The sequence below is a fragment of the Salvelinus namaycush genome, chromosome 37 (genome assembly GCF_016432855.1).
Source record: "Salvelinus namaycush isolate Seneca chromosome 37, SaNama_1.0, whole genome shotgun sequence".
NCBI classification, from domain to species: domain Eukaryota; kingdom Metazoa; phylum Chordata; class Actinopteri; order Salmoniformes; family Salmonidae; genus Salvelinus; species Salvelinus namaycush.
The window spans coordinates 11020962-11039848 of NC_052343.1; the positions used below are offsets into that span (position 1 = coordinate 11020962).

The window sequence follows — 18887 nt, forward strand, 5'->3', positions numbered from 1 at the left end:
TTCAAGTAACTTTTTATTCAGAACGGTACACGCCTACCAAATGTGTGAACCCCACTCCATTATGGTTCACAAAAGGGTACGCCATAAAATATCCGACGCTGAGACGGTGGTGAAAAACAGAATACAGTAGCTCGCATGCCCCCTCCCTACCCCATGACCAAGTTAATTAGCCAGCTCGGGTGCAGGCCCCTCACGTTTACAATGGTTCCCCGAGTCGAAGCAGTAGAGTCTATTGGGGGGCGGCAGAGAAAGAAAAACACATTTACAATGCATCTTACACATCGCCGTCCCTGTGGAGTCTGGACAACCATCCCGGATTGATATGTGTATGCATATTTAGTGCGCGATTTTGTCCCGGGGAGAGAGAACCGAGGGCCTTCTCGCGCTCCAGCTCTCGCCCTCTTTGAGTCAGTGGTGTTCCAGCAGCTGAAGTTCTTTATGAAGAGAACAATCTGGAGGGTCTTGTCGGAGTGCCGAGCAGCTGCTGTTTTTTTCTCTGCCTCTTTTCACAAGATACAGGCCTGGAGTGAGTAGGTGAATACACAGACAACTTCCCCCCTCCCTGCCCCTGCACTGTAAACCCTGACATACAATGTGAAATGAAGAGTGGCACAGGCCAGGGTAACCAGAAGAGAAAGCATTGTCAATTTGTTCTCTTTCTGTTGCCTGGGGTAACTAACTTCCTTATTTCATCACTTTGTCAATGTTTTTCGAGATATCTCAGTCTGATTGTGACCCAGAAAGAAAGCTTGAAAAAATGTAAGTCTTAAAACATAGCTACAATATATTGGCACACAATCACATCCTTTACCTGCTGGCTTATTTGAGGCATAGGGGAAATGAAGGCTATATGCTAATGATAGGAATTAAAGGATCATCCTGATTCAGGTTTGGTTAAAGGAGGCCGTTTATAACACAACCTTTATAATATATCCCTTTAAGGATCTCCTTAATATCATTAGTAAGCATCAAGTCACAATCCTTCAAGACATTCATTGATTCATCAGTAACACATCTAGCCTCTTTTACCATATGATTATGAAAAGATGTTAAGTTTTTATTCAACTCAAGCTATCACCCAGTGTTAACACTATTCAAGCAGCCTGTCCAGAACAGTACCCAGCAACCTGGCTTAGTCTGGGGTGTGTCGACTGGTAGGTGCCGTAGTGAAGTCAGAGTGCACAGGCAGGTTTTAGGCTGGTGGTTAGGCTATGGACCCTACCAGAGGCCCCTCTAGTGGCTGTCTGAAGGCACCAGGTTTCCTGTGGTGTCCAGCTGCATACACTTACAAGTGCAGGCCGACACTGGACACTCTGTATGGTCCCTATGGGGAACAGAGAGGACAACCAAAGGTTAAATCAATAAACAACCATTAAAATGCACAAACCACCAAAAATGTGACTTCTCACAATGCTACCAAATCAAATCAAATGTTATTTGTCACATGCCCCGGTGTAGACCTTACCGTCAAATGCTTAGTTACAAGCCCTTAACCAACAATGTTAGTCAGGTTAGTCGAGGTAATTTGTATATATAGACAGGGGTAAAGTGACTATGCATAGACAATAAACAGCGAGTAGCAACAGTGGAAAAACAAAGGGAGGGTAAATGTAAATAGTCCAGGTGGCCATTTGATTAATTGTTCAGCAGTCCGATGGCTTGGGGGTAGAAGCTGTTAAGGATTCTTTTGGACCTAGACTTAGCGCTTCGGTACCGCTTGCCGTGCGGTAGCAGAGAGAACAGTCTATGACTTGGGTGACTGGAGTCTTTGACAATTTTTGGGGCCATCCTCTGACACCACCTAGTATATAGGTCCTGGATGGCAGGAAGCATGGGCCCATGCTTACAGTCAGATGCCGAGCAGTTGCCATACCAAGCAGTGATGCAACTGGTCAGGATGCTCTTGATGGTGCAGCTGTAGAACTTTTTGAGGATCTGGGGTCCCATGCCAAATCTTTTCAGTCTCCTGAGGGGGAAAAGGTATTGTCATGCCCTCTTCAGAACTGTCTTGGTGTGTTTGGACCATGATAGTTCGTTGGTGATGTGGACACCAAGGAACTTGAACCTTACGACCCGCTCCACTACAGCCCCGTCGATGTTATTGGGGGACTGTTCGGCCCGCATTTTCCTGTAGTTCACGATCAGCTCCTTTGTCTTTCATTGAGGAGAGGTCGTCGTACAAGACCTATGATGCATTCCGTTGACAAAACTACTCTGATACAGAAAATGTTATCTGAACGTTCCGGTAATGTTCTTACCTAAACCAGCTGAGTATGTGACCTGCGTGGCCGCCATGTCGGCAGTTGTGGCACCAGGTGAACCAGTTGTTGAACTGGGCCAGTTTGTTCTCTCTGGCCAGATCCACCTTCTCGTCTGACTTCCCCGTGCCTGGAAAAAAACAACAGCGGTATGACTACACACATCTAATATAAACCATAAAATGCAAATGTTTGTTTTGCTTTTTATGTGCTTTGAGATTATTTTCTGTGATGAAAAGAGCTATACAGGTTAACTAAATTACTATTAATAATCTGGTTGATGTTTTATAAGCCAACTAAAGTACAGATCAGTATCTACAATCATTATCACATTAATGATCTGCTTTATTTATTTTCTGTGTGATTTGTATTAGTTAGTGATACAACAACATTGTATCACTAGCTAATATACTGTATGTATGCATTTCTCTCACTCAATTACCCTGAAGTGTGTGTATGCATTCCTATTTAAATAATAGGGTGTGTAATGAGGAAGTTAGACTGGCTGCAGAACTGTGACAGTAGGGTAAAGTTGAACTTTGACACTGATCCATGACCAGTTTTTCATTCTCTCCCCATAATGTTTATGGTTAGGATTAGGGGAAGGTAAACAGATCCTAGATCTGTGGCTACAGGCAACTTCCACCAGAGCCTATCTGTGGAATATACCATGTCCAGTACCTGGGCAGTTGGACACAGGCGTGCCCATGTTCATGAGGCAGAGGGCACACCGGGGGAGGGGCTTCCTGCAGCCAGGGCAGCTGGTGACCTTTGACTTGGTGGGCGAGCCGCTGACCCCGTACTGGCTGAAGCCGCGGCCCTGGTGGGGCATGGCCGAGCAGCTGTACGATATGGACTTCCCACAGAAGTTACAGCTCACAAACACCTGCAGCAGGCAACAACACAAAGGTCAAGTGTGATAAGGACTGGCAGGTTAAATTAGAGCTAGCAGAAGCCAACATGAATAGGTTATAGCATCGAGATCCTTGTTAAGCTTATGAAGCTAGAGATTAATGTACTCGTCCAATACAGTGTATCATTATCTAGCTGACCAATAACAAATAAACAACTAGCATCACTTATTAATCAGGATAATCATATTCATTATTGTGTTTTAAGTTTATGTAAAACCTGCAAGCAAGTTAGTCACTCAGTCACATCCTCCATGTGAAGATTTATGAACAGATAAACCAAAAGACAGAGACATTAATAACTATGAACAACTGTCCATCTCTTAGTGCAGTGTTCCCTTTCCTTGCCTGTGCCAGTGGTTTGGAGCTGGGGTCCAGCTTGCTCCTGTGGATGTCAAACTCAGCCCGTTTGTGCCAGAACCTCCATGCGTCCAGCAGGTTACGGTAGTTCTCGATCCAGCACTGGACACGCGGGTCCTTCACCACCTCCCCTGGGGAACCCTGGGAGGGAAGGACACTAGGTCATGAAGCTCCCCTTACAGTGACAAAGGTATTTGAGTTTGAAACAGAATGGAAGTGGGCTCCCGTTACTGTGTTAGTCTCACATCAGCATAGCTTCTATGATATTTGTATTGTCACTTTTACAGTTGTTTTTCGTTTTATCATTAAGCATTTGAACTCCAGCAAATCTTAAAGATTCAACAAATCTATAAGCCTGAATGTGGGAAAAACCTTGGATAAAAGATCCAACAATCGATCTTGAGCAAAACTTATCTAATTCTAGCCAACATGGGACAGGTGATCGTAGTATGAACCACAAGGTCAGTCAGCCCGTTGCCTCGACTACAACCGTTCTACGGTGTGATGTCGAGCTGTGCAAGACTATTCAGCCCCTGCTCTGACCATACCTTGAGCATGCAGAAGCTGGCGGTCTGGACGTCTCCGGTCCGGTCCACGTAGCTCTCCATCAGGTCCACTCCGTCTTTGGTCAGCCCCGTCAGCAGGATCCCCTCCAGGTTCCCCACCTCCTTCATCTCACTGGTCAGCTTCTCCATGTAGCGAGGCAGCTACATAACAAGACACAGAGAAAATGAAACATACCTTTCAATAGATAGAACCAGGTAATCAGTGAAAAAAAATATGATTATTATCTATTTAGTGTATGTTGTCGTGCGTTTGCTGGAGGAGGTCTTACCTGTGCGTCGTTTAGGAACATGCATGCAAAGGCCACTCGGTCCGTTACAGCCACACTACTCTCATACTAAGGAGGGAAACAACAAGGTTTGTATGACTAAGTTGTACTTTTTTTTTAACGTTGGAATCTTCAAACTACTATATCAAACACTGCCCTCTTCATGCTGCTGCTGATATTTAGGATTCATTTGTAGTTTCCCTGAAAACTCACTGAGGCCCCCTCGTGGTCCCTAGCCCCTTTTGACAATTCAGGTACTATAGCCCTTTGTACTTCAGCCTAACATGATAATGAATGTTATAAAGGATTGGATCATGCACATAAAAATCTGGCAACCCAGTTTATATCAATGGTTTACCGCCTTCCCTGCGTACCAGTACTCCGTCGTATGTGCCAGGCTCACTGGTGAGGAAGGCAAACATGACACACAGGTAGGGGTTCTTGAGTTGCAGCCTCAGAGAGCTGCACATCTCCCTCCACAGGGAACTCTTCTCGTCCGTGTAACCTGACAACGCCATGGCAACCACGTTTAGGTTCAGGTCCCCTGCAAGGAAGGAAGGGTGGGGAAGATTGGTTTATTTCGCTTGGATAGCTTGGTTTATTATCTTGGTTTATGAGCTTCCACTGTACACTATAGCCAAATCCTAATCTAATATTGGTGGGTATACTTTCTGACTGTATAATGCTTTTGTTTACAGTGGTGAAATCCTAGCAGTATGTTATAGTACTTTTGCTGTGATGGAAGTGACACTTCAAGCAGCAAGAGCACAGTAGGGCAATGCATGTACTGTTAACACTCAATATCTAATTAGTCTCCCTGTCAGTCTGTGACCAGGCAGTAATTAGTAGCACACTTTATGCTGTGTACAGTACATACAGTGTATATTGCAAACAAGTTCTTGAGCCCTTACAAAGAATCTTCAAAAATGCATTACATAGCCCTGTCCCAGATGACTCCATGCCAGTACCTCTCTCAGCGGAGGCTCCCTTGTTGAGGATCTGGATGGCCCTACGGATGTCCAGGTTGAAGAGGGCCACGGCGGCCGCACGCTCCCACTCGCCCTCCCCCTCCAGGGAGCGCAGGAAGGGCTCCACGTTGATGTCGGGGCCTCGGTTTATCCAGCCGCACAGACGCAGGGCAAGGCTGCGCTCCTCGCTGTGGAACCTGGGGACATCCGTCTGGCGATCTGAGCCGCTCCAGCACCGTCGGTTCTCTGTAGTGCCTGGTGGAGTAGAGAGAAACAGATATACAAATGTTACTTCAGGGACTTTTTTGCTCCAATTTGAAGAAAAACCTAGGGGAAACACTGAAAAATAGTTGTATAACTTACAGTACCTATGTAGAATGTTACATAATACTGTCAAGGGTTAAGCCTGTATATTTAGCCTAGATATAGACCTAAAGATGATCTAGATCTTTAGGTTGCTTACCTGAGCTGGACTTGACTATGTTCTTGATGCCTGAATAGACCAGGGCCTGTTTGTTCCCCTGCTGTTTCTGCTCCATGTCTTCAGTGTACTGCTTCATGAGTGATACTTACATAGGAAATGGAACGCTGAGACATCATAAGAACCACAGTACAAACAGTGACATACAATATAGAAACTTAGTCTATGTACATTGTATCCAGTATGTCAGGTGTAAGAACACAAAGACAAATGATAATTCAATGAATCACTACAGTGCAAGCAGAACGCCAGGCATGTCTCTCACACAAGGACAGTGTCTACTTAAAAATAAACAGAACAAAAAATGTAATAAACAGCACATGAATCATCACGCAAAGCTAGATATGTTTAGAAATTAGTAAGCACCAGTAATGTAATAAACCAGGGGTATTCAACTCTTACCCTACAAGGTCCAGAGCCTGATGGTTTTCTGTTCTACCTGATAATTAATTGTACCCACCTGGTGTCCCAGGTCTAAATCAGTCCTTGATTAGAGGGGAACAATGAAAAAAGACAGTGGAGCTGGCTTCGAGGTCCAGTTGAGATTGAGTGTAATTAAGCAATAAGGCCCAAGGAGGTGTGGTATATGGCCAATATACCGCGGCTAACGATTGTTCTTATGCACAACGCAACGCGGAGTGCCTGGACACAGCCCTTAGCCGTGGTATATTGGCCATATATCACAAACCCCAGAGGAGCCTTATTGCTATTATAAACTGGTTACCAATGTAATTAGAGCAGTAAAACGAAATGTTGTCATACCCGTGGTATACGGTCTGATATACAATGGCCTTCAGCCTATAAGAATTCAGGGCTGAAACCACCCAGTTTATAATAAAGGATATAGAACAGAGTGTACCACAGGGACTTGAGCTGGGGGTCGTCCCCTCCGGCCAGCAAATGGTTCTTCCACACCTGGACCGTATCATGACCGTACCTGGACTGGGCCCTCTGCCTCATCTTAGTGGCTATGTCCTTCTCTACAGTACCCTCCCCTCCCACGCCCCCCTCCTCGGCACACTCATAGAGGTGTCTGCCGCAGGCCCACATGAGCGAAGTGGTGGAGCTCCAGGCTAAAGAGATACGTTCGAACACAGTGAAGTCGGTCATGGTGCGGTTGGCGGCCGAAACCACCACCATGCGGTTCTGGGAAGTGGGGTGCCAGGCGAAGCTGCCAATGAGGCTGTTGCTGGGCTGCACGCTGCGCTCGATGATCGTGGGCTCTGTCTCGTCGCCGATGGGCGTGGGCGTGTGCTGCATGTCGTAAAGGCGGATGATGTTGCTGTCGCGTGTCAGTGTGGCCAACAGGCCCATACGCGTGGGGCACCAGGCCACCTGGGAATGAAAGTGAATTGTACATCCTTACATCCAAAACATGTAGGCTATAGCACAATTATGCATTACGCTATCACACAAAAAGTATACTCCTGATATGTGCAAGTCGATTGTACACTGGATGGCAGGGGACAACATAATTTCACAACAGACCAAAAAAGCATTCCAGTAAGTTACCTTGGTGAGTGGCTTGGGCTGCTCGGTAAGCGTGAGCACTGGCTTCTCAAACTTGCGCAGGTCCCAGATGGCCACCTGGCCCTCAAAGAAGGAGGCCACGCGGTCTGGGAAGTGGGGGTCCACTGTCACACCCTGGATGGCCTTGGTGTTGACGAAGGTCTTCTGGCTGGTGTTGCGCAGGTCGAAGATGGCCAGGTTGCGGTGCATGCCAGCCAAGAGCAGCTTCTGGTCGCGGGGCAACCAGCAGAGGGACAGGCAAGCATCGTTCTGGCCTAGCTCATACAGGGGCTTGGTCACCACTAGGCCAGAGTCTGTGTCTCCTGACGAGAGACGGATCTTTTCGGTGGCTACACTAGCCTCTGGGGAGAACTTACTGCTAATGTCCCATATGAGCACTGAGAAGTCTGCTCTGTGCTTGTCCAGGCCGGCGGCTAGCCAGTTGCTGTCTACAGGGTTCCAGGCTAGGGTGTTGCATTGACGTGCATGCTTGGGCACAAACTCTTTCCCCATTAGCTCCTTGCACTTGGAGTTGTGGCTCTGGCCTAGGCTAGTGAGGACTACCCTGCCGTTAGCCTGTCCAACTGCTAGCAGACATTCAGGCTCGTGCTTTGGGTACCAGGCCACACATTTCATGTAGGGGGTGTCAGAGTTGATCGCTAATAGGGTAGCAGCGGTCTCCTCAGAGAGGGGGAGAGCTCCGGCTTTGGTCTCGCCGCTCCCCACAGGTCCGATGCGGTACAGTCCAAGCTCTGAGTCACAGATGACATAGCGGTCGGCGTGGTGGGGAGACCACAGAATGTCTGGCTTTGAGCCACTCATTGTTCAAAGGAAGAGCTTCTTGCTTTTTACAACTAGGTATACTGGGGGAAAACAGCATTTACAGTACAGCTGAAAGTTACCAACTGACATCTAGGAAGTAGTCTACTAGTGAGCAAACTAATATGTTTAGCCTACTTTCTATAAACGAATATGTTGAGCCTACTTTCTATAAACTTAGCTGAAGTTATTGTACAAATGTTGTCACAATGTAGTTAACTACCATTATGTGCAGCACGGGAGCAACATATTAGGTCGCTAACTGCTAGCTAGTGACAAGTGGCACAGCTAACAGACGATTTAGTTAGCAATCCCAAGGCGTAAAATAACGATAGGCCTAAATTGCATTAAAATTGCAAGATGTTAATGCAACATTGTATCTAGCGAAATAGTTAATTAAACAAAATGTGGATATAGGATACTTTGTAGCAGATTTTTTAGCAAAAAATATGAACGTCTGCTATCTTAGCGAGCTACAGTAGGTAGCTAACGTTATCTGTCTAGCTGCAGTGCTAGCTACAATTGTTTTGACATCGCAAGATTAGCTTCCCGAAGTACCAGTATCAAGAAAACAGATCAACCGCAAATAAACATTCGTAAATTGTGTTTCTACTAATAAAGATAACAAATTATTGAAAAAAACTTACAAATTGCTAGACATGTCAACATGGACAAAACTGGGTGTCCACTAGTTACCACAGCCACAAAGTCAAAATTGCCTATATCGTAAAATTTCATAAAAACAAACATTAGCTTTTTGGTCTTAATTTAAGGTTAGGCATAAAGGTAGCAGTGTGGTTAGGTTTAAAATCACAGTTCAATAAGATAAATTGTAGAAATAGGCGGGCTTTATGATTTTGTGGCTGTGGTAACTAGTGACGACCACAAACCAAAGCCGTGCTTGTTTTCATGTTACACCAAAATATTTCCCCGGAAAAAACATATTGCTATTCGAGTGGTCCGGTTACGCACAAACCCGTTAGAATTTTGAGGAACACGGCACTGTCAATTCCTGAAGGTGGCGCTACAAACAAAGATGTATGATATTGGGATACGACTACATTTGTATTATATTGTAATAGTAGATATGCATGTTTAATAGGCTTTTACATCTGTTAGATGATCAAGGGTTTTCAAACTGGGGTCCCCAGACCCCGGGGGTCCGCGGAAAAGTTGGAGAAAGAGAAACAAATTGACCCCTCTTATTTTTCACAAAATTATACATTTGTTTTATCAAACCTGCAGAACACAAGTTGGGACATAAGTTAGCCCAAGGTAGTACTGGCAGGTTGGTCTTATCCTACTGCAAATCAAATTAAGTATCATTCCACGTGGGCGTTAAATGATTCTTGAACATGCGGGGGAGCCTGTATTCTGGTTCTATCTATTGAAAAACAACATCATGCCTGTTTTTCAAGTTAGCAGGCGTGCAAGTGGAGAAGAGGAAAATCGTCATAACATGTATCAGTTGGTACTTTTATGTACAACATCCAAATAATCACCATGCAGAAAGGTTACAAACAGTTCTAAATAGCAAATAACGTGATTCAAACGTAGACTGTGGGGAAAGAGAAATGTTTAAAGAAACCACAACGTGTTTTAACTTTTTATCCTCAGCTTTTTACACCTCTATAATGCTTAATTAAGCATAATACGTTATAAGGAATTCATGTCAGAGCTACAATATTACGCGCGCTACTAAATCAAATTGTATTGGTCACATACACGTCCTATGAGTGACTACAATTTATTCAGTATCTGTGAGTTTGTAAAACTGAAATTTCATAAAGATACATGAAGAGAATACATAGTGACATGTAGCGCACAATAATCTACACATTCTTGCAGAGGAACCGAGCGCTGTCCTTCCCTAAGCGACATCGCACTTCACGTCGTGGACTAGTCCTAACTGGTGATCAGGACGAGATGCTGCTTCCTAAACCACTCCAGATGATTATACCTAAATCGGCGGCTGTATTTAAATGAGAACTAAGGTAAGATGATAAAAATCCACATTTTCAAATCAAATGACAACTTTTTGAGTAGTTGGCCAATTATTTTGTCTTGTGGGACGTAAAAGATGAAAAATAGATTACACTGACTTTGTTTTCTAGGCACAAATTAGCATAAATTATGTGGCATGTTGTTTTAGTTGAATATTTCGTTTTTTTAGTGCTCTGTATAAATATTTGACAACATTACAGGAATTCATAAAGTACATTTATGTTGCCAGCTTCAGCCCATAGTTGATACAGTGACTCTGCATGGCCCATGTACTGTACATTGATTCTGTGCACCAACAATTGGGGTGAGAATCAACAATGATCGTGATTGAGGAGGAGATCGCATCCACACCTGCCATAGAGAATGATGTCACACTTGAATACGACATGTTTTTTTTCTTTATGTGTAGGGTGTGAATGTTGAGAAAGAACAACATGGGGAAAGGAGTGGCTCTGTTCCTTCTACTGTTGGCACTTCTTCACGAGGCCATAGGTCAGAGAAGAAGAAAAGGAAAGTACAGTGTCCTCAGAGATGGAGGAAATGGTAAATGAAGTCCACATGTTAGTGAGGATGGTCAGTCACTGTGGCTTATCCATTTTTTTTTTTATCTATATGGCTACATTACATCTAAAACACCCCGTGCATGTTAAAGGGGGGCTGAACTTCCTGATTTAGCCACGGTTTCAATTCTCATTAGGATATGCGACTGAAAATAACAGTCAACCTTCGTTCCGTGACATACCGTGTTTTTCCTAATTAGCTCGCAAATCTAAGTTTTGGACTGACTTTATGTCTAAAATTATCCTATTTACACTTGAATACATGTTTCTCATATCGATGCCACACAGGCCGTTTTCAAAAGGAAAAGTAGCTTATTACGTTCAGTTGCTCTTTAAGGTGTTTCTGTCTTTTGTACAAATAAAAAAAAAGGGTGCACAATCTGCTGGAGAAGTCAAATAACTTTCTCAGCCAACAGGAACATTTTAATTTATCAATGTCTAAGTCATTGTAACCGTGATTTATTCTAAGTAGATGTACAGTGCATTCGGAAAGTATTCAGACCCCTTGACTTTTTCCAAATGTTGTTTGTTACAGCATTATTCTAAAAAATTGTTTAAATAGTTTTTTTCCCTAATCAATCTACACACAATACCCCATAATGACAAAGCAAAAACAGTTTTTTAGATTTTTTTGCAAATGAAATATTACATTTACATAATTATTCAGACCCTTTACTCAGTACTTTGTTGAAGCACCGTTGGCAACGATTACAGCCTTGAGTCTTCATGGGTCTGATGCTACAAGCTTGGCACACCTGTATTTGGGGAGTTTCTCCCATTCTTCTCTGCAGATCCTCTTAAGCTCTGTCAGGTTGGATGTGGAGCGTTGCTGCACAGCTATTTTCAGGTCTCTCCAGAGATGTTCGACCGGGTTCAAGTCCGGGCTCTGGCAGGCCCACTCAAGGACTTTCAGAGACTTGTCCCGAAGCCACTCCTGCGTTGTTTTGGCTGTGTGCTTAGGGTCGTTGTCCTGTTGGAAGGTGAACCTTCGCCCCAGTCAGGTCCTGAGCGCTCTGGAGCAGGTTTTCATCAAGGATCTCTCTGTACTTTGCTCTGTTCATCTTTCCCTCGATCCTGAGTAGTCTTTCAGTCCCTGCCGCTGAAAAACATCCCCACAGCATGATGCTACCACCACCATGCTTCACTGTAGGGATGGTGCCAGGTTTCCTCCAGACGTGACGCTTAGCATTCAGGCCAAAGAGTTCAATCTTGGTTTCATTAGACCAGATAATCTTGTTTCTCATGGTCTGAGAGTCTTTAGGTGCCTTTTGGCAAACTCCAAGTGGCATGTCATGTGCCTTTTACTGAGGAGTGGCTTCCATCTGGCCACTCTACCATAAATGCCTTATTGGTGGAATGCTGCAGAGATGGTTGTCCTTCTGGAAGGTTCTCCCATCTCCACAGAGGAACTCTGGAGCTCTGTCAGAGTGACCATCGGGTTCTTGGTCACCTCCCTTCTCCCCTGATTGCTCAGTTTGACTGGGCGCCAACTCTAGGAAGAGTCTTGGTGGTTCCAAACTTCTTCCATTTAAGAGTCATGGTGGCCACTGTGTTCTTGGGGACCTTCAATGCTGCAGAAATGTTTAGGTACCCTTCCCCAGATCTGTGCCTCGACACAATCCTGTCTCGGAGCGCTATGGACAATTCCTTCGATCTCATAGCTTGGTTTTTGTTCTGACATGCACTGTCAACTGTGGGACCTTAAATAAACAGGTGTGTGCCTATCCAAATCATGTCCAATCAATTGAATTTACTACAGGTGGACTCCAATCAACTTGAAGAAACATCTCAAGGATGATCAATGGTAACAGGATGCACCTGAGCTCAATTTCGATTCTCATAGCAAAGGGCCTGAATACTTATGTAAATAAGGTTTTTCTGTTTTTGCTTTTGTAAAAGTATAGATACCTTAATAGAAAGTTACTCAAGTAAAAGTCACCCAGTAAAATACTACTTGAGTAAAAGTCTAAAAGTATTTGGTTCTAAATATTCTTAAGTATCAAAAGTAAATGTAATTGCTAATAATTCAAGTATCAAAAGTAAAAGTATAAATCATTTCAAATTCCTTCTATTAAGCAAAGCAGGCAGCACCTTTTTCTTGTTTTAAAAATGTATGGATAGCCAGGGGCTATGTCCGCCAGATCAGAGGCAGAAGGGAGGACCATGTGTTGTCTTGATAAGTGCGTGAATTGGACAATTTCACCCGTCCTGCTAAGCATTCAAAATGTAATAATAATTTTGGGTGTCAGAGAAAATGTATGAGAGTAAAAAGAGTAAAAAGTATGAAAAAGTATGTATGAGAGTAAAAAGTACATTATTTTCTTTCGGAATGTAGTGAAGTAAAAGTAAAAGTAGTCAAAAATATAAATAGTAAAGTACAGATACCCCAAAAAACTACTTACGTAGTACTTTAAAGTATTTTTACTTAAGTATTTTACATCACTGTGAAATCCATAGATTAGGGCCTAATTTATTTATTTTAATTTGACTGATTTCCTTATGAACTGTAACTCAGCAAAAATATTTGAAATTGTTGCATGTTGCGTTTATACTGTATTTCTGTTCAGTATAGATATTCATTTGCTTTTGACATTGGCCTGAAGTTTATCCAATTGATCTCCATGTGAAACACATGTATGTATCCCTCTCCCAGACATGACAACATGTTCCATGGAGGTGGCCTTCATTCTGGACAGTTCGGAGAGCGCCAAGACCTTCCTGTTCGAGAAGCAGAAGTCCTTTGTTCTGCATTTCAGCACTCGTCTCACCATGCTCCAGGTGTCTGGATGGACCCTGAAGCTGCGGATGGCTGCTCTGCAGTACAGCAGCTCCGTGTCTGTAGAGCACAGCTTCACTGCCTGGCAGGACCTGGATGTGTTCCACAGCAGAGTCAGCTCCATGGCCTACATTGGCCATGGCACCTACTCCACCTACGCCATCACCAACGCCACACAGCTCTTCACCCAGGAGACCAAGGAGGACAGCGTCAGGGTGGCGGTGCTCATGACCGACGGTGCCGATCATCCGAGGAACCCTGATGTGATCGGAGCAGCGGCGGATGCTAAGGCTAGTGGCGTGAAGCTCTTTGCTGTAGGGTTGTCGGACCTGGCCCGCCAGAACAGTGCCAAACTCCGGGCTATTGCCAGCACACCGGCCCAGCAGTTCGTCCACAGTCTCACTGACCCCCAGCTAGAGGAGAAGTTACTGAAAGAGTTGGTGAGTGTTCTGTCATCAAAGTCACCCTACACTCAAGTTGAAGATGATTGGTATGCTGAACCAGGCCAGCACGGTATGGTTTGGGATCATTAGTTTGTAGTGTGAAATGGGTATGATAGTACCTCCACACTGTCTTTTCTATATGAGTATGAGAACTTCACAGCTTTTTCCAGAGGTTTGTGGAGGTACAAAGTGAGGGAAACTAAGTTAGTTGGCGCACAACATCCCTGTCCAACAGTTCTGAGCTCCTCAGATAAACTTGTCTTGTTATCATGTCTGTGTCCTAAGCGGGGGCTCAAACCTCAATGGCAGAATTGTTCCTGTGTGGGGAATTCTTCCCCTAATATGCATTTTCCATAACACAGAGATTTGTCTATGGACAGACAATAGCATGAATTATACATTTTCCAAAAATCCATCATTGTTTTTCTAATTCATATTCATCATTAGCGGAGGTTTAAAAGAGAACAGCTTTATTAAGCAAAACATACAGGAAGTCATCTAGGCTTCTATCGCCTGTCCCATCTGTTGTTTTATTCTTTCTTAGAACAATGTCTTGACCATCTGTACCATTGTTCATGTACAGTAAGTATTGCTCAGGTACAATACAATGTTCAGTCAATAGTGGTACAGTTGGAATTGTTTCTAGGTAAAAATCTCACACAATCTTCTTGTATTTTTTTCCATTCAGGGTGCAATAGTGCTTGAGGCGGTAAGTACTTCAAAATAATAAACACTACATTGGCACTGGAAGTAGCCGGTGGAGTGATAAGATTGATTTTGTATTCTTTTCATTGTATCAGTGTCCACAGGCTAAAGTGTGTTTGTGTGAAAGAGGGGAGAGAGGCCCTCCTGGAAACCCAGTGAGTACACTAGACGTTTTTCAACAGAACATGTAGGTCTACAGTGAGGATTATGCAGTAACCCAGTATGACTGACACACCACACAAAACAAAATAAAAACATAAGAAATACCGAATACTCTCATTCAACAGTGACTCCATATACTAACTTATTGTGTTTCGTCAAGGGTAAAAAAGGAGATCCAGGATATGAAGGACCATCTGGTCCAAAAGGATCAGGGGTAAGTTGTAAAAATATAGTGATTTTCACTATTTTAATGACCTTAAGTGTTCTACATACAATCCTGTTCTCACATTTATAACACTGCCTCAATTCTACAAGGGAGAACCTGGAGTCAGTGGCCGACCAGGAAGTGACGGTCTTGAGGTATACAATGTATTTCTTTATTCTGTAATTATTTTCTGAGGCATTCTATTCTAATTAACTTCCATCTAACTGCCACATGTCCATAGTTGACTGAGATACCTTCAGTACTGGGTGTTGAACACTGTTGTTCTTACTTTACAGGGCAGTCCTGGTTATAAAGGTGGCAAGGTGGGACATCTGCTTTCAAGACATTTCAGAATACAATTGTCTTGCTTAAAAGTGTTTTGCCAATGATTGGTTGAACTTGTGCTGTATTTCAGGGGGAGATAGGAGACTGTGGCACCCCTGGGGAAAAAGGAGATGAAGTAAGTACAATGATTACTGTGCCATTTTGGTTCAATCAACATTGTGATCTATTCTACAGTATGTGTGCCAACTGAAGCATGATGTCATATTACAGGGCCCCGGAGGACCTCCTGGCCCACGGGGACCCAGAGGAGACCAGGTACAGTGTAACATTGTTGTTTTTACTCCTTCAATACAGGAACAGGTATATTTCGCTACCTTTTTAGGACCTTGTTTTAATCATGATTGCATATGATACAGTATGTTCATATGGAATAGGTTAATTGATTCTCAATGAATGATGCACTTTAGAGCAAGGGCTGAGTACTTTTTTCACTAAGGTGTTGTTTGATGACAGGGTGAAAATACCTGAGTCCTGATTACAGACATTGAGAACAGACTGCATATAAGTCAGTCAGAGACATCCCTTATTCCCTTTCATTCTCAAACATGGAAAATGGAAGTTGAGTTTGTCATTTTCCCACCCATGCACTTATGGAATGTGAATTTTGGATTACGCCTAATCCCGATGCTAATGTGAGTATCTAAAGCAGTGAATCCAGGCTTGCAGGATATTATTCTTTTCCAGGAGCAGACTTTGTGTCGTAGGATTAGCTGCTAGGACAGGGTTGGCAGTACAGTGGCACTGTTCCTCCTCACTATCAGCCCCTCGTCTGGCATGGTATCAGTGATAGTGTTGTTTTGACACCAGGCCCTGAGAATGGAACAAAACTACTGCTCTGTTCTGTATAGTTCTGTGCATTTGTATTGCATTAGTTCAACTGTAAGAATTGACTACTAACTGGTACATTGTAAAATGTAAAATACTCCTCACAATATAGATTTGGCAGATATCAGGGATGAGTTAGATTCTCTGGGCTATCAATTCTATACAAACAATAGCTACATATTGTACAGTGAGAAAAAAGGCTGTTGTAGACGCCATTTCAAAACCATTTCAGATGGACTTGTTAGGATACTGCAATGGAACCAGTGCATTATATAAATCAACTTCATTGTGCTTTTATTCATTAAGGCCATTTCTGGATTTTTTTGGTTTTTTCAACAGGGTGTTAATGGACCACCCGGGGAGCAGGGTCCGGAGGGCCAAACAGGACCTAAAGTAGGCATGCTGATTCTCAGCCAATTACATTCATGGGCTGCTAGGAAATCAGCCAATTACAGTCATGGGTGCTACTGTATGACACTTTCCTACATGCAAACACATTTTCACACAGCATCTCTATTGTCAAAGTGTGTTGCTTGGTCATTGAGAGAGCTGAGTTGACCATTCTGTCCATGTGTAACAGTATAACTTTACGTCCGTCCCCTCGACACGGGCGCGAACCAGGGACCCTCTGCACACATCAACAACAGTCACCCACGAAGCATCGCTCCACAAAAGCCACGGCCCTTGCAGAGCAATGGGAACCACTACTTCAAGGTCTCAAAGCGAGTGACGTAACCGATTGAAACGCTATTAGCGCGCACCACCGCTAACTAGCTAGCCATTTCACATCCGTTACACTCACCCCCCTTTCGACCTCCTCCTTTTCCGCAGCAACAGCATCAATTTAACAGTTTAACTTTAGACCGTCCCCTCGCCCCGACACGGGCGCGAACCAGGGACCCTCTGCACACATCAACAACAGTCACCCACGAAGCGTCGTTACCCATCGCTCCACAAAGGCCGCGGCCCTTGCAGAGCAAGGGGAACCACTACTTCAAGGTCTCAAAGCGGGTGACGTGACCGATTGAAACGCTATTAGCGCGCACCACCGCTAACTAGCTAGCCATTTCACATCCGTTACACATGTCTATTTAAATACTGATCCTTCACTTTCTCTCACACATTGACCAGACCTCTCAAACAAGGAAGGCCTTGGAATCAAGTGATTTAGAGCCATTTAGCTATTTAGATTTTTTTAAATTAAAGTTCTGATGTAATCAAGAACATAAAGTATAGCAGGAACAAGTGACAGATGCGTTATTGAATCCCATGAAGATCCTTTGTCTTTTTTTTCTATCCTCGTAGACTTCTGTTGGAATGGATAGAGTTCCTCTGTGGAGAAGCACTGGGGAAGGGTTTTCTCTTACAGTATGAACTTGGAACAGAAGTGTTTTATGACTAACTTGTTGGTGGTGTGGGTTTCAAGTAGTAGGCGTTTTGACAAATTCACACTGTGATCGTACACCTCTAACACAGGGGGACCAAGGACCCACCGGTGCATCTGGACCAGTAGGTGACATTGGCATTGGGTTCCCAGGTCCAAAGGTAACCTAATAATAACCATTACAGAGATGATGCTATACATTTACAGTTTATGTAAATAACATAAATGCTGAAATGTGTCATTGTTCTCAGGGGGCCAAAGGAATTCAGGGAAGACCAGGAACCCTTGGTCCCATTGGAATTGGAGAGCCAGGACAGCCAGTAAGTATTACTGTAGATGCCAGCTTTGGATACCTAAACAGTGATCGCTATGGGAACATTATACATGACCCTATCCTTCTACCTCTGATTCATATGATCAGATTTGACAATGGTAATCTAAAAACAAAACTAAATGTTGCCATTTACTGGACAGTAAATTTTGAAACTGTTTGAGGGTCAAAAATGATGAGACTGTTTGTTTATTTCAGGGACCCCCAGGACTTGCTGGAGCACAGGGTAACCAGGGAGCTGTTGGGGAGGGGCTCCCTGGCCCAAAGGTGGGCAAATATTTGAGTGTCCGAGCATTATCCTGTTTCATGTATACTGTTAGGTATAACTGTGCACATCCTAAAGTCAGAATGAGGTCTGGTGTAAGTATAACGGGGCATTAATATGTCATATTGTTTTTTTAAATCAATGTGGACTCAAGTATCTATTTTTCAGGGGGATCGAGGCTACGAGGGCCCCAGAGGTGAGCGTGGTCTCACTGGTGTTGGGGTCAAAGGTGATAAGGTAAAGCAAGTTTAAGACTATTGGACATTACTATGTTGAGGTCTTATGTTGGTCCGTATGAGGATAAATGATCAATGATCCATTGAGAATGATCCCATATTCCTTCAGTGAAATGACATTTGACGAGAGGTCTTGTGTTTTTCTCAGGGAAATCTTGGACAGCTTGGATCACAAGGACCAGTGGGAATGCCAGGGGCAGGAATTCAAGGAGAAAAGGTACATTCTGATTAAACTGCAGTCAGATCCTTTTGTATAATGTCAATTTGTCTATTCTCAAACATACTGTATACTCACACATACTTATACTCATATTCCTTTTCTTCTAATGTCCCCTTCTTTTCAGGGGAACCAAGGGCCAGTTGGCCCTCCAGGCCCCAGAGGGAATCCAGGTGTGGGACTTATGGGCCAAAAGGTAAGGTTGAATGTCACATGGTCAAAGGAAGTCTAATGTCAGGCAAAAACTAAAGTCTTGGATCTGAACGCAAGACACAAACGTACAGTATATTA

At 43.7% G+C, this 18887-nt stretch overlaps 2 protein-coding genes across 2 annotated transcripts in view; one reads left to right on the top strand and one right to left on the bottom strand.

Moving 5' to 3' along the window:
* Positions 1 to 8934, bottom strand: LOC120030786 (GATOR complex protein MIOS). The gene is made up of 12 exons (XM_038976219.1): positions 8786 to 8934; positions 7323 to 8182; positions 6656 to 7145; positions 5793 to 5891; positions 5330 to 5584; positions 4736 to 4905; positions 4365 to 4430; positions 4078 to 4236; positions 3518 to 3670; positions 2940 to 3144; positions 2259 to 2388; positions 1 to 1324 (listed from the first exon to the last, which is right to left on the bottom strand). The coding sequence occupies exons 2-12, from the start codon at positions 8139 to 8141 to the stop codon at positions 1234 to 1236; spliced, it is 2637 nt and encodes an 878-aa protein (XP_038832147.1). The 5' UTR covers positions 8142 to 8182; positions 8786 to 8934; the 3' UTR covers positions 1 to 1233.
* Positions 7862 to 18887, top strand: part of LOC120031610 (collagen alpha-1(XXVIII) chain-like) — a 17099-nt gene continuing 6073 nt past the window's right edge. The window contains exons 1-18 of the mRNA XM_038977415.1: positions 7862 to 8177; positions 9987 to 10132; positions 10552 to 10685; positions 13356 to 13918; positions 14610 to 14636; positions 14722 to 14781; positions 14949 to 15002; positions 15104 to 15148; positions 15290 to 15316; positions 15409 to 15453; positions 15549 to 15593; positions 16503 to 16556; positions 17640 to 17708; positions 17799 to 17867; positions 18077 to 18145; positions 18312 to 18380; positions 18528 to 18596; positions 18724 to 18792. Of these exons, the coding sequence (XP_038833343.1) occupies positions 10559 to 10685; positions 13356 to 13918; positions 14610 to 14636; positions 14722 to 14781; positions 14949 to 15002; positions 15104 to 15148; positions 15290 to 15316; positions 15409 to 15453; positions 15549 to 15593; positions 16503 to 16556; positions 17640 to 17708; positions 17799 to 17867; positions 18077 to 18145; positions 18312 to 18380; positions 18528 to 18596; positions 18724 to 18792 (1461 nt within the window). The 5' untranslated portion in view covers positions 7862 to 8177; positions 9987 to 10132; positions 10552 to 10558. The remainder of the gene's footprint in view (positions 8178 to 9986; positions 10133 to 10551; positions 10686 to 13355; positions 13919 to 14609; positions 14637 to 14721; positions 14782 to 14948; positions 15003 to 15103; positions 15149 to 15289; positions 15317 to 15408; positions 15454 to 15548; positions 15594 to 16502; positions 16557 to 17639; positions 17709 to 17798; positions 17868 to 18076; positions 18146 to 18311; positions 18381 to 18527; positions 18597 to 18723; positions 18793 to 18887) is intronic.

What these genes read in the sequence shown, in the direction of transcription:
- LOC120030786 (XM_038976219.1), bottom strand. Translation starts at nt 8,141, where the DNA reads ATGAGTGGCTCAAAGCCAGACATTCTGTGGTCTCCCCACCACGCCGAC. An exon ending in CCAGCTTCTGCATGCTCAAG is followed by an intron (nt 3,671 to 4,077) that starts GTATGGTCAGAG and finishes CTTCCCTCCCAG; the next exon opens with GGTTCCCCAGGGGAGGTGGT. An exon ending in GCTCCAAACCACTGGCACAG is followed by an intron (nt 3,145 to 3,517) that starts GCAAGGAAAGGG and finishes TGCCTGCTGCAG; the next exon opens with GTGTTTGTGAGCTGTAACTT.